Source organism: Populus trichocarpa, chromosome 3, assembly GCF_000002775.5.
Source record: "Populus trichocarpa isolate Nisqually-1 chromosome 3, P.trichocarpa_v4.1, whole genome shotgun sequence".
Classification (NCBI taxonomy): Eukaryota; Viridiplantae; Streptophyta; class Magnoliopsida; order Malpighiales; family Salicaceae; genus Populus; species Populus trichocarpa.
Window position 1 is genome coordinate 13,579,857 of NC_037287.2, and position 12,922 is coordinate 13,592,778.

A 12,922-nucleotide genomic window follows, 5' to 3' on the forward strand; every position below is an offset into this window, starting at 1 on the left:
GCTTCTCTGTTTTCCTTTTCTTTTTTTTTCTTTTTTACTTAATCATAGTTTTGTAAGAATACCGATTTTCAAAATGCGTGCATCTGAGCTGCTTAAGTTACACCGGCTGGCGACTCTTCCAGGTGAGTGACAAAAAGTCGTGAAAAAGAAAAATTTGGGTTGATAGGTTTGACATTAAAAGGGAGTACGTGAGGTTTTTTAAAATGTTTTTATTTTAGAAATATATTAATATAATTTTTTTTTTTTTAAAAAATTTATTTTTATATCAGCACGTTAAAACAAATTCAAAAATATAAAAATAATTAAAATTAAAAAAATTAAATTTTTAAAGTGATTTTTCATGGTCTTTAGTTGATTTTTTTTTCCTAAAAAAAATTGCAGTGTATTTATACATGCTTCTAGATCTATGAAATTATTGATGAAAAAATTAGTGTTGCTAGTCATTTGATTAATGTAATCATGTCATAGTTGGTCATGAATGTTATTGATGAATATTATTAGTGAGAGGTGCTTTTGCCTAAATATCTACCGTTGCCGGGAGAGGTCACCAAACAAATAATAGAATTGGGAATCAAACTTGTTTATGCTTCAAATGATTAAATTATAAATTAACTAACAATTCCTCTCGTAACACTAACAACTTACAACTAACGGAGTGTATATGGCTTAGAAAAATAATCTCAAAGACGAGTCCGGATACAGATCTCGAGTACAGTTTTATGGGAAACAAGGCACACCAGCCACATACGTAGATGAGTTGGAAATTTGTATGACCTGTAGTAACAAATACTACCAACTTAGAACACCTGCGCATGGAAATGCGACCACAGAGAGATAATTAAAGCATCTAACATTATGCGTAGTAACATATATATATATATATATATATATATATATATATATATATATATATTTTATTTATTTATTTATGTATACCCCAGTTTGCACGCACCACGACTAATCCCACGGTCTACTGAACATCCTGCAAATCCAGTGAATATGTAAGGCACCGCGAGAGTGACAGACATGCACAAAAAAGTTCGAATCCAATTGCAGAGAAAGGAAACCACCGCTAGGGACCTCAAGTGCTATGCGCAGTAACATATTTAATCTAACATGCTCGAGCTCCTTCTACAGTACTTCAAGCACTGTAACCTTGGTCTGAAGGACGCAAGTCCCCGAATTCGTGGCCGCTACATGCCGCGATACAAGCTTCCTCCATGGAGGCTTGAGAGACACCACCATTGCAAATGTTAGCAAATGCTCGCATGTGTTTCATGCCATACTGCGTCAATGATCCACAGTGTGTTTCAAACCGTCGAACCTGGAATTTTCAATTCAAAGTTTAGTACGTTGTTAGTAATTAATAACAGTGAATGCGCAGCAAGGAAAAGACTTGAACAAGCATTTGTATGCTACCATCGATTTTAAGCATGTCCAGTCATCTACTAGGGGAGAACCGGGTTCCCTAACAGATTTAAGTATGGCGGAACCTTTTTTATGTCCAAATAATAGTGTTCCAATCAATTCCATGCTGCTGTCCAACTGAGTTCTATGCCTCATAGTCTCTTTAATCTGATTGAGGATTTGTGTCTTCTTTTCTGAACCATCCTCGGATCTTTTGTACTGGAGGGCACAAAACAAAATTATAGCGCAGCAGGAAAGATAAATAAGTCCCAAAAGTACTGCTTCCTTCCCAGATCTGCACTTACCATTTGCCAGAGGAAAACAAGCTCTGCGTCTCTCTGGTTAACAACATCCATACGCCCACCAATGTGGACATTGTTTGGAGGGAAGTTTACACTAGCAGGATTGAAACCTTGGTACAAATAAAGCTTCTCTCCTTTGATGCTTTTGTTCCCATATTGCATCACATGGGATCCGGAAGTGAACGTATTGTAATTGGAAGTCCTCTCCTTCACCTGCGTAAACAAAAAACAAATCTTGCATTACACCAGCGCCAATTTATATTAAGCTGAGAGTAGAAATCCTCATTTAATGATAATTGTCGGCATTACCGAATGATATTGTTGCTCTATTGTTTCTCTTCTGAGATTGTGTTTTCCACTGCAGGAAAGGAGAGAGTTGATAAAAAATAAAAAATTAAAACTAACAAATTCTAGCTTTCCTCAGAAAGGGACCTTCATCAATATTTGTGAACTACTATCGAAGAAGAATGAACTGAGATTGGTTTGCGTAGTAAATGATAAGGATAGCAAGCAGCCATTATAGTACACACCTATCTTCCATCCAAGAAACACTGTACAAGTCCCCTAAGCAAGTGAAATACTCTGGAGGTGGAGCTGGCTCCATCCCAGGACAATAAGTTCCCCAGCTATTCTCTTCCGCATTTGATGCTGTTGTCACGTAAATGTTTATGTCCTTGGGCATGATCCCTTCGAAGATGCTCCCACTCTCACAAGCTTCTATATACATGACCTGTGTACACACAAAAGCTTGTCAGCAATCAAATGTTTGTCAATTGCCATGGCAGTATACAGAATTACTGAATTGTGAGGAAAAAATCAATGGTCTCTTTACCATTTCTTTGTAACTCCCAGATGCATGTTTCTTCTTTAAAACCTCAATGAAATCCATTGCATATAGAAAAGGCATAGTTGGCATCCCTATATTCACATGGTACAAGTCAGTGAGCTTCAATTTTCTCCCAAAACTGTGTGGCATTTTTTCCAAAACCTTGATTAAAAAACAGGGAACAAATTTGGAGGGAAAGGGTGCTTTTGTTATGGATGGGATAGCAACTGATATATTTAGGCCTAAGAAATGAACCAGAACCACATGATCAAAAAATCTGAAAACACTTACCAAGAACTCCAGGACCTCCGTGATCAGAATAGTACAAGAAGATCCTGTCATTGGGCATGCTATCCACAACCTTGCCACTTCCACCTTTGACAGCACTCTTGTTACCAAGAAGTACTGCATACAGATTCTCAGTGGTGACCTGTACGCCGGTGTAATCCTACCACGATAAACCATGTATTTCATCAGCTTCCGTGAAACTTTCACCATTAAAAGCCAAATTATGGCTTATAATTAAATTAGTACAATAAATAATCATCTCAAATTCGGCCATAAACCTTTAGTCCAAATCCAATCAAGTGACCAATAAAATATGATGTGGTGCGCAAAAAATGACTTAAATCACTTGACAGGTTATCCGTAATCCTTTGATTACATTTTTCTGTTCCTTCAGAAAACCGTGTTGTTTAGTGATCTATTGCTGCACATATTACCTGTTAATATTTCATAATTAACTTGTTGCCAACTGAGAAAAAAAAAAAAGAATGATCGGATGCTCTATCGGATAGAATAGCAGCAGTTAAAATAAACATTAATGCAATTTGCAACTATGTGCAGAAGAAGAGATATTTTGAGGACAAGTCCACTTTACTAATTCATAGTTTAATATGCTATAAATCAATATGAAAATGGCCGTCCCTTTCATTTTTAATAAATATTTATAAAATGCTGTCGGTAGTTTTGAATATCTAGGATAGACCAATAAGGTTGAAATATAGATCTTACTAAGAACGCACCTTGGACGGACCAAGGTTGTCTGCAACTAAAATAAAGATGACACGTAGTGATAGAAGCCAATAAAGGCAAGATGCAACAATCAATGACGAACTTGGGATGGAATATGCCAACCAAAACCTTCAACATGGCAGACATGAGTGTTTTTTCTGTAAAAATACTTTTCAATTAAAAACCCATAAAAATAATAATATTTCTTTGTATTTTTGAAACCAAAACATTAAAACAATAAAAAAATCAATTTATATTATAATTTAATAAGAAAATAGGAGTACATGTGGAGTAATTACCTTAGGCACACCGGCATAAACATCATCTCCTTGAGGATGGTTGATGATAACTCCAGGTCTTGGGTTGAACTCATGCTTAGCTATATCATCATACATAAACACTACTATGTTCTCTTCCTTTATCCCACCTTTTCTTAGTAGTTGATACGCATGGCAGACATCCGCCTGTGTATATTTCACATGCATATCCACAATCAAATCATCAATGATTTAATCAATAGCATACACAAGATTAATTTCTCATCCAACATTAGAAAAGAAAATTCCATACTCTGCAATACTAATGAGTAGTATATCAAGCGTATTAGTTAACTAATTAATCAAGTCGAAGACGATAAATAAGCCACCTGGTCTCTAAAAGAGGAATAAAAAAGAGGGGGCTAGCTAGCTAGCTAGTTAATATTAGCGAGTTTCACCTGATGCCTGTAATTTCCATAACCATTTGAACCGGCCACAAGAACTGCCCATCTCGTGCCAATTTCCTTACCATCATCATCATCAACTTCCGGTCCATCTTTCTCTGTTGGCATAAGAATTCCCGCTTCAACCGGGTTTAACCGAGCGGCCTGGCTACTTTGTTCATGTAGAAAAGACAGCATCACAAGTACGAAAATAGCGGACAGAAAATAGGGCTTATGGGTCTCCATCGGAGAGTTGACCTTTCCTGGAAATGATCAAACTAGCAGCAATGGTAAAAAACAATAACTGGTCAAGGAAAAACAGAACCTGGAGAGAAAATTAGGAAGAGCTAGGTGGTTTGCAGAGAATCGGTGAAGGTGTTTATAAAGAGAGAATTCGAGATGCCATGCAAAGTAAGGGGCTGACACGTTAGGGCAATGATGAAAGACCTGCAGGGGGTCCCAAAATGCTAAGGTTTATATGCAAGTGGGCTGTGCTGTGTTGTTTTCGTGTTTTGGAGCTGTGTTAATTAATTGTTTAAACTTTAAAGGAGAAGGGTTTTCTCGTTTCGATTCTTAGAGCAGGGGCTTTGTTGATTTTGTCCTCAAATAGTTTTGAAAGACAGCTAAAACTAGGTTACTGCCTCATGTTACGTTGAAAGTTAGAGCAGATTTTTTTCAACCCAGAAAAAATGTTAGGATGTCTTAATTTTATTCCCAAAATAGCAACCTCGGCAGATGTATTCTCTGTCTTTTCCTGGTCACAGCTCCTTCGATCATACAATTCAAGCATTTAACATTACACGATATATAAGAACTAAGTTTTCATGAATTCCCTTTAAGCTTTAACGTAGACAATCTGAATTTAATGGAAAACTAATTTTTTTTCTTATATAAAAAACTCAAATATATATTGAACAAAAGTAAGTGGATGACAGACTTTTGCCATATGTTGTTTGAGAATGTCTGAAACCTATGATGCACCGACCTCCCATTTTAGCAACTCAGTTTGGACTTGGACGGGTAGCAGGGGGTATGTGCTCTTAATTTAGTCACTTAATTAAACAACATCAGACCCTCTATTTTTTACTCCAGCCATTCAATCCCAAAATTAGTTTTTTTTTTCCTTTTCTGACAGCTCAATATTAATTAATTTATTCTTACTTCTACCTAGCATTTCTCCAAATTAACTGGAATGTTTTTGGATTTGTAACTGTAAACTCTTTAAAATTAGCAAGATGATGCGTATGGAATAAGGTGTCGACTGCTCTCAATCAGCCTGACTCGATTGAGATGCAAACTCATTATTCCCTTATAGACCCCTTGTATATATTAACTACTATAGATTTCTAAATTTATGCGAAACTTTCAACTAGCTGGAGTAGCTCAGTTGGTTAGAGCGTATGGCTGTTAACCATAAGGTCGGAGGTTCGACCCCTTCCTCTAGCGTTTTTTTTCACTCGACAACCTTTCTTGGTAGGTGGAATAGATTTCCCATGGAATACCTCCCCACTTGAATTTTAATCACTGAAGTTAGATAAGCCAAAACAATCAATCTCCAAGGAGTCAAGGTGCAAATGAGCATTTTCACTGACTCTAGTTCGAAAAGAATCAGAGACCAACCATGTCTTATGAAAGAAAATTGAAAATCACTAGCTGTAGTTCGAAAAGAATTAGGGACCAACCATGTATTATGAAAGAAAATTGAAACTACGATCCAACTTTATACAAGGAAGATGAATCACTATCCTGCCCATGTCCGCATACCACGTTCATGGGGATCTGCGAGCCCCAAGTGCAAAAACATGAATTTTGATTCGAAGGATGAAGATGATGAACGTTTTTTTAGTATTTCCCTCTCCATGAAGACCACTTTAATTTCAACTGGTACCATAAAGGAGAAATACCCAGAACTCCTCGAACCAACCTAGGATCAAAAACAGCTGGAAGAAGCACTGAACGAGCCTCACTTGGGACTGTTCCAGCTAATGAACGAGACTTCTGCAAATGGACATTAGCTACTGATTCCAAACCAAATACAGCATTACATAAACTCTCACGAGGATCCAAGCGGATTTCAGATCGACCTCCCTCCTTAACCAGCAACCCATGTTTGGCTGCCACTTCAGTTGGTATATAACAAAAGTGGCGGTTGCGACCTCAGTAGCAAAAGAAGGCCACTTGCCTTGCCTACATGTGATGCTGCATGATCAGCTGCAGTGGACCTGATACCACCAGCTCGAAAAGTCATATACAAAAGGGTTGTTAGTGTCCTCAGCATATTTTTCCAACTCTTCTATTGTTTCTGGGATGTCAGTAACCTCTCTCCTCTCCTCGAGTCATTAATCCGAGCTTCAACAGGCCGTTTCAGCCAGCCCTTGCTAATTTTATCGGCATTCATTTGAAAAGAAATATACGCTAATGATGTCAGTAGGGTTCATTGACTTTGATATTAAGATGATGATATAAAGAGGTTAAAAGTAAATTTAAATAGTCATTTCAAGTGTGGAAGATTAAAAATATAATTATATGGAACATTTTTTTAAACTTGATTATTCATTCCTTGTTTTGAGAAAATAAAGATTTCAATAAATTGTATTAATATTTCTTAAACTAATTTGATTAGTCATTTCTAGTTTGAAAGACTAATAATATCAATGAGTTACATTGATACCGGTATTTTTAAAATTTGATTAGTCGCTTCTAGTTTAAAAGATTCATGATACCAATAGGTTATATTTATATAAGTCTTTCTTAAAATTTATTAGTTGTTTCTGATTTGGGAGACTAATGATACCAATGAGTTGCATTGTAACTTATTGGTATCGACATTTCTTAAATTTGATTAATTATTCATGGTTTGGAAGATTAATGATATCAATAAGATTTAGTGGTATCAATTGATTTACACGGGTGATCGGCGACCAATGATAATATGTTGGAAATTGGGGTAAAAAATAAAATTATGGTAAGTAAATGAGATAAAAGATTGTATTCATCCATATGTAATAAAAAAAAGAGAACTTCCCTAAAAATTATCAGTTTGAATCTCACAAATTCAAGACTACTGGAGGCTTACATGGTCATTAACTTCTCAGGACCACTGGAGGCTTACATGGTTGTTAACTTCAGGGTCTGTGGAATTTGTTGAGATGCGCGCAAGCTGACCCGAACATTCACGTTAATAAAAAAAAAAGAACTTAGTTATATGTTAACTGATGTAATATTGTAGTTATATTAATACGTTGGTTGATATTTGATTATTGTATATTTTTTAGTGCCATCACAATAGATATATTTTATTATCTTGTTTATATAAACTATGTATAATAAGTTTATTTTGGATTATGAGATGTTTTGTCTAAACATGTAAATTAATGCTAAAAGTTATGGTAAGTTCTTGATACGGTAACATATTAACTAGTCTTAAAAAGTCAACGTACATGCTAAAATGGATATTAACGTCTTGATATTTAAAGGAATATATATATATATATGGTTTTTTTTTTAATTTTATCATTTACCAACTTATTTTTTTTTTAGTTTTTTTTAATTTTATCTTTCAATATTAGGTTGATTGAGATTTGAGCTTCATAATTTTTTTTAATTTTTTTATGGAGTTATCTTGATCTCATGGATTTATTTTCTCTTTTGATTTCAACCTTAAAAATTGGATCGGTTGGAAATGGAGTTTCATAATTATTTTTATTTTTTTATGAAATTATCTCAATCTCATGAATTTGGCTGTAAGTATAACAAGTTAGCTTAAGTTGACTTAAGTTGTTATTTTTTGTCTATTTAATTTTTATTTTTGATTTCATCCTTTAATATTGAGTTGGTTGGAAATTGAACTTCATATTTGTTTTTAATTTTTTTATGAGGTTATCTTAATTTCATGATCCGAGTTGCGAGTTTGACAGATTAATTCGGGTTGACTTGAATAGTTTTTTTTGCTTTATTTTTTTTCTATTTTATCTTTCAATATTGAGTTGATTAAAGACCTAAATTATTTATTTTGATTTTTTTCTATTGTGTTATTACGATCTCGTAAATTAAAAAAAGTATCTTCAATATACCGCTTTATCAATATTTTTTAAAATAATTATCTAATATACATCTTATTTCGAGTTTATGAATAAAAAATAAATTATTAGAAAATACGTTATTAATACTTGAATATAAAAAATTGATCTAATTCACAACATAATACAAGTTAATAATATGATATTTTACTAAAATCAATTCATTGGACCAACCCACTAATTTTGTGGGTTGATACACAATCTTGGATAAGGGTTTAAATCGGATTACGCTTGAAGTCTCATCTGAAAATTATAATCTAAATTCCTAAATTTGGTTTTAAAAAAACTTGAACTCTTATTATAAAATTTAAAATAAAACCATTTTTAATTCCAAAATGATTTAACGACTAGGCAGTCAAATTAGTCAAACAAAAACACAGCTTAACCAAAGCGTCCCGCTACAATGTCCCGTCACCAAACACCCTTATGCGAATCCCGATCCATTTAGTAAAAATCACAAAAAAGAACATTCCAGAACCCACTTTCCTCTTCTTCTCCCATCACCAGAACTCTCTCGTCTTCTTCTTTCCCTATATTACCCCTCCCCCTCTCTTCGCTCTCTATAAAAATTCTCTCAGAAACCTCACCTCCCTAAACGACATCACCCAACACCGTTCAGCATGGCCGAAGAAGCCAAATCCCGAGGCAACGCGGCCTTCTCAGCCCGCGACTACGCCACCGCCGTCGAACACTTCACCGACGCCATCGCCCTTTCCCCAACCAATCACGTTCTCTACTCTAACCGGTCGGCGGCTCACGCGTCTCTCCACCACTACGCCGATGCTTTAAAAGACGCTAAGAAAACCGTTGAGCTGAAGCCGGACTGGTCGAAAGGTTACTCTCGCCTCGGCGCCGCTCATCTCGGCTTGCACCAAATCCAAGACGCTATCTCTGCTTACAAGAAAGGACTCGAGATTGATCCTAATAATGAAGGATTAAAATCCGGTTTGGCGGATGCTCAAGCAGCTGCCTCCCAGAGCCGCGCTGCGCCAGCGCCTAGTCCGTTTGGTAACGTATTCTCCGGTCCGGAGATGTGGGCGAAGTTAACAGCGGATCCGTCGACGAGAATGTATTTGCAGCAGCCGGATTTCGTTAAGATGATGCAAGAGATTCAGAAAAACCCTAGTAATTTGAATCTCTACTTGAAGGATCAGAGAGTGATGCAGGCTATTGGGGTTTTGTTGAATGTTAAGTTTGGAGGGCCGAATTCAGGGGACGATATGGAGATTCCGGAGGAGACGTCCACTCCTCAGTCCTCTGCGTCGGAGAGGAAGGAAGATAAGAAGATGGAGGAGGAGAAGGTAGCGGAGCCAGAGCCAATGGAGGTAACGGGGGAGGAGAAGGAGGAGAAGGAGGCGAAGGAGAGGAAAGCTCAAGCAGCGAAAGAGAAGGAGTTGGGGAATGCAGCTTATAAAAAGAAGGAATTTGAGAAGGCTATTGAGCATTATACAAAGGCGACAGAGCTTGATGATGAGGATATTTCGTATTTGACGAATCGTGCTGCTGTTTATTTGGAGACGGGAAAGGTAAATTTAACATTTTGCTGTTTATTTTGGTTTGATTTGCTTCATATTGGCTTTAATTTTATGGGCTCTATGATTTTTGAATGCTGTTACTTGTGCTGCTGACAAAAAAGATATTTTTTTGTGTTAGATTTGGAATGATTGCATAGTCTTAACTCTTAAGGCTGTCTGTTCTTGTTTAATGTTAACTATCTTAAAGCAATGCACTTTTTGTTGGATCTTAGTAAGGAGTAGCCCAAGCTGTGTAATATTACTCTGTTGACCAAGTTCCTTGTACATACTATTTTTGAAGGGTGAGAGTAAGTTCTAGTGACGTTTTATCTTATTAGAAGTAAAGAGAAGTTCTGTTTATTGAAGGACGAGTCTATCATGTCCACACAAAGCTCAGATTATAGTTTGAGAAGAGTCTAAATGGAGACTAGGAGACACATAAGCATGATAACAAATCTTCTGTCTTGCTCTTTCTGCTTCCTTTTATTAAACTGTAAATAAGTAACGCTTGGTTGTCTCCCACCTTTCTCTTCGAAAGTTTGGGTCCAAAAGGAGTTGCAAGTTTTGGTAACTATTGCAGCGGACTGCATTATGCGAGGAAGACATTGACTAGGGATCTCCGATTCAAGTGTTTGGAAATTTTTCTGGAAATGGATTGAATAGAATGATGTCGGGTTATGATGTTCATACTTGAATGGAATCTGGAGTATATTAGTCCTGCTTTTTGTAATAGCTAGCGAGAGAAATTCAGGTGATCACTTGCAGTCTGACTAGCTTACTCTGCATTGATGAAAGTTTTTAATGTTATCGTGCTCATATGGGCTAACCATGGTTTTGTATAGGAGTAGAATTATCACCTGTGTTTTTACTATTTGATTTCACCTGTACCCCTCTCTGATCCAATTACAATTTTCAGTATGATGAATGTATTAAAGATTGTGACAAAGCTGTTGAAAGAGGTAGAGAGCTTAGATCAGACTTTAAGATGGTAGCAAGAGCATTGACAAGGAAAGGAACTGCCTTGGTGAAAATGGCAAAATGCTCACGGGACTATGAACCTGCCATTGAGACTTTCCAGAAGGCCCTTACAGAGCATCGCAATCCAGACACGCTGAAGAAGCTAAATGAGGCGGAGAAAGCAAAGAAGGATCTTGAGCAACAAGAATACTTTGATCCAAAATTGGCTGAGGAAGAGCGTGAGAAAGGTAGCCATTCTCTGTTCATGTTTAGTTGCTGGTTATTCCTTTGAATGTAGTTCATATTATTCTGTCACTTAATCCATTTTGTTACATATGTGTATGGTGTGATGGTGTGCACTTTCTGCAGGCAATGAATCTTTCAAGCAGCAGAAGTATCCAGAGGCTGTGAAGCACTACTCAGAATCTTTGAGAAGGAATCCTAAAGATCCCAAGGTAGTAACAGTCACCCAAACATTTCGTATGTATGTGATTGGTTTCAGTTGTTCCGCTCTAATGCTTGGCTGATTGCTGCTTATAGACATATAGTAACAGAGCTGCATGCTACACCAAACTTGGGGCTCTTCCTGAGGGATTGAAGGATGCAGAGATGTGCATTGAACTTGATCCCACATTCTCAAAGGGTTATACAAGAAAAGGTGCTGTTCAATTCTTCATGAAAGAGTATGATAAAGCCTTGGAAACTTATCAGGAGGGTCTGAAACATGACCCTCGGAACCAGGAATTGTTAGATGGTGTTAGAAGGTATTTATTTATCTAGATTTGTTTACATTTAAGTGTACACATGGTTGAGAGAGTTTAACTGTGCTCTCACTTCTTTTACAGATGTGTGGAACAGCTCAATAAGGCCAGTCGTGGTGACCTAAGCCCTGAGGAGCTAAAGGAAAGACAGGTAAGTTTACTTTTATGACTTACGTTTAATGCGCAGAAAGTTTGAGTGGTGGCTGGATCATGGGTCTTGAATTTGTGACTTCCATTTTGCAGGCCAAGGGAATGCAGGACCCAGAAATTCAGAACATTCTCTCAGATCCCGTCATGAGACAGGTAAGGATTTAAACTGCCTTGTCACCCTTTTCTCTAGATCCGCAAAACAAATGCAAAATCGAAGATGGTTGCAACTGTGCGTGGTAGTAATAATACATTTTGTCACAATCTTCAGGTGTTGGTTGACTTCCAAGAGAATCCCAAGTCTGCTCAGGAACACACGAAGAACCCAATGGTGATGAGCAAGATTCAGAAGCTTGTCCAAGCTGGAATTGTCCAGATGAGATAGATTTGAATGGAAAAAGGCAGTTAAATGGGCAAAACTCTCTTTTTTGTTTTTTTGAACTTTTTCACCAGTGAATTGTAATTTCCAATGTGAATTTGAGTGGGCCAGGTGGTAAAAAATTAATCGAATTTGGAAAAGTTTTGATATGTTTATATTTGCTTGCGTGTGGACGCACATTCAAGAGTCATGCTTGCCCTTAATTGGATAGTGACAAGGTTCCTCTAGGATATGAAATTAGCCATGTGCAGTGGTTCCTCCCTGCAGGACGTGGTGCTTTTGCATGAGCAAGTCCAAAGGCGGGATCCTTTGGAATAGTTTATTTTCTATGTGTCAACTGCCACACTCAGGGAAATCAGAGAAAGCTACAGTTAATGCAAAAATGACTTGTCTTTAGATGGTACCTGGCTACGAGATTCCTCGATTCGCTCACATCAATGAATGAACAAAGAAGCGATGAGCATAGAGAATAACAGGGATGGGATTCTCAATTCTGCTTCGTCTCCCAGGATTATGTTTGTTTACACGCGTAACGCACTTATCAGGTTAACTTCGTATATACTCCCTTGTCCACACGCAGCACGGAAAGGGTTTCAACTTTCAAGAGTGGTGTATTTTAGGACATCAAAATTATGGGAAACACATCCTAATATAGTTATGCCAAACAGTCACTTCCTTCCATCCATTTCTAAAACCTACCTCTAATCACCTCTATCGAAGTATGCAGTAGACTTCTTTTTTTTGTGTATATCAAGCTTTTCTTCTTGGAGCATCCACCAATTCCGAGTTATGTCCATGAACTACAAGTTTTATCCCAAGATTAGTACTAGAATGTG

The 12,922-nt window shown here is 36.9% G+C and overlaps 2 protein-coding genes, 1 non-coding gene and 1 pseudogene across 6 annotated transcripts; 2 read left to right on the forward strand and 2 right to left on the reverse strand.

The window, feature by feature from the left end:
• Window positions 1-641: 641 nt before the first annotated feature.
• Window positions 642-4,805, reverse strand: LOC7465529 (vacuolar-processing enzyme). Of its 4 annotated transcripts, none has more exons than XR_008058685.1 (11): window positions 4,265-4,805; window positions 3,849-4,013; window positions 2,827-2,983; window positions 2,542-2,627; window positions 2,240-2,439; window positions 2,019-2,067; window positions 1,713-1,922; window positions 1,420-1,626; window positions 1,071-1,324; window positions 953-982; window positions 642-806 (listed from the first exon to the last, which is right to left on the reverse strand). XR_008058685.1 is itself a non-coding variant. In XM_052451033.1 (10 exons), the coding sequence occupies exons 1-9, from the start codon at window positions 4,493-4,495 to the stop codon at window positions 1,142-1,144; spliced, it is 1,488 nt and encodes a 495-aa protein (XP_052306993.1). In that variant the 5' UTR covers window positions 4,496-4,805; the 3' UTR covers window positions 642-861; window positions 1,097-1,141. The 4 variants fall into 4 exon arrangements, 2 of the variants coding, with proteins under 2 accessions (XP_052306993.1, XP_002304429.4); XR_008058686.1 differs by having other exon boundaries at window positions 937-982; XM_052451033.1 differs by lacking the exon at window positions 953-982 and having other exon boundaries at window positions 642-861; window positions 1,097-1,324.
• Window positions 4,806-5,621: 816 nt separating this feature from the next.
• TRNAN-GUU (transfer RNA asparagine (anticodon GUU)) lies at window positions 5,622-5,695 on the forward strand. The gene has a single exon. It is a non-coding gene; the product is annotated as a tRNA-Asn (tRNA).
• A 396-nt stretch (window positions 5,696-6,091) lies between these two features.
• Window positions 6,092-7,056, reverse strand: LOC112327003 (uncharacterized; annotated as a pseudogene).
• A 1,749-nt stretch (window positions 7,057-8,805) lies between these two features.
• Window positions 8,806-12,235, forward strand: LOC7479220 (hsp70-Hsp90 organizing protein 3). Its single transcript, XM_002303487.4, has 7 exons — window positions 8,806-9,854; window positions 10,759-11,047; window positions 11,169-11,254; window positions 11,340-11,563; window positions 11,645-11,711; window positions 11,804-11,863; window positions 11,979-12,235. Exons 1-7 carry the CDS (start codon window positions 8,949-8,951, stop codon window positions 12,090-12,092), a joined length of 1,746 nt encoding a protein of 581 aa, XP_002303523.2. The 5' UTR covers window positions 8,806-8,948; the 3' UTR covers window positions 12,093-12,235.
• The last annotated feature ends 687 nt before the right edge of the window (window positions 12,236-12,922 follow it).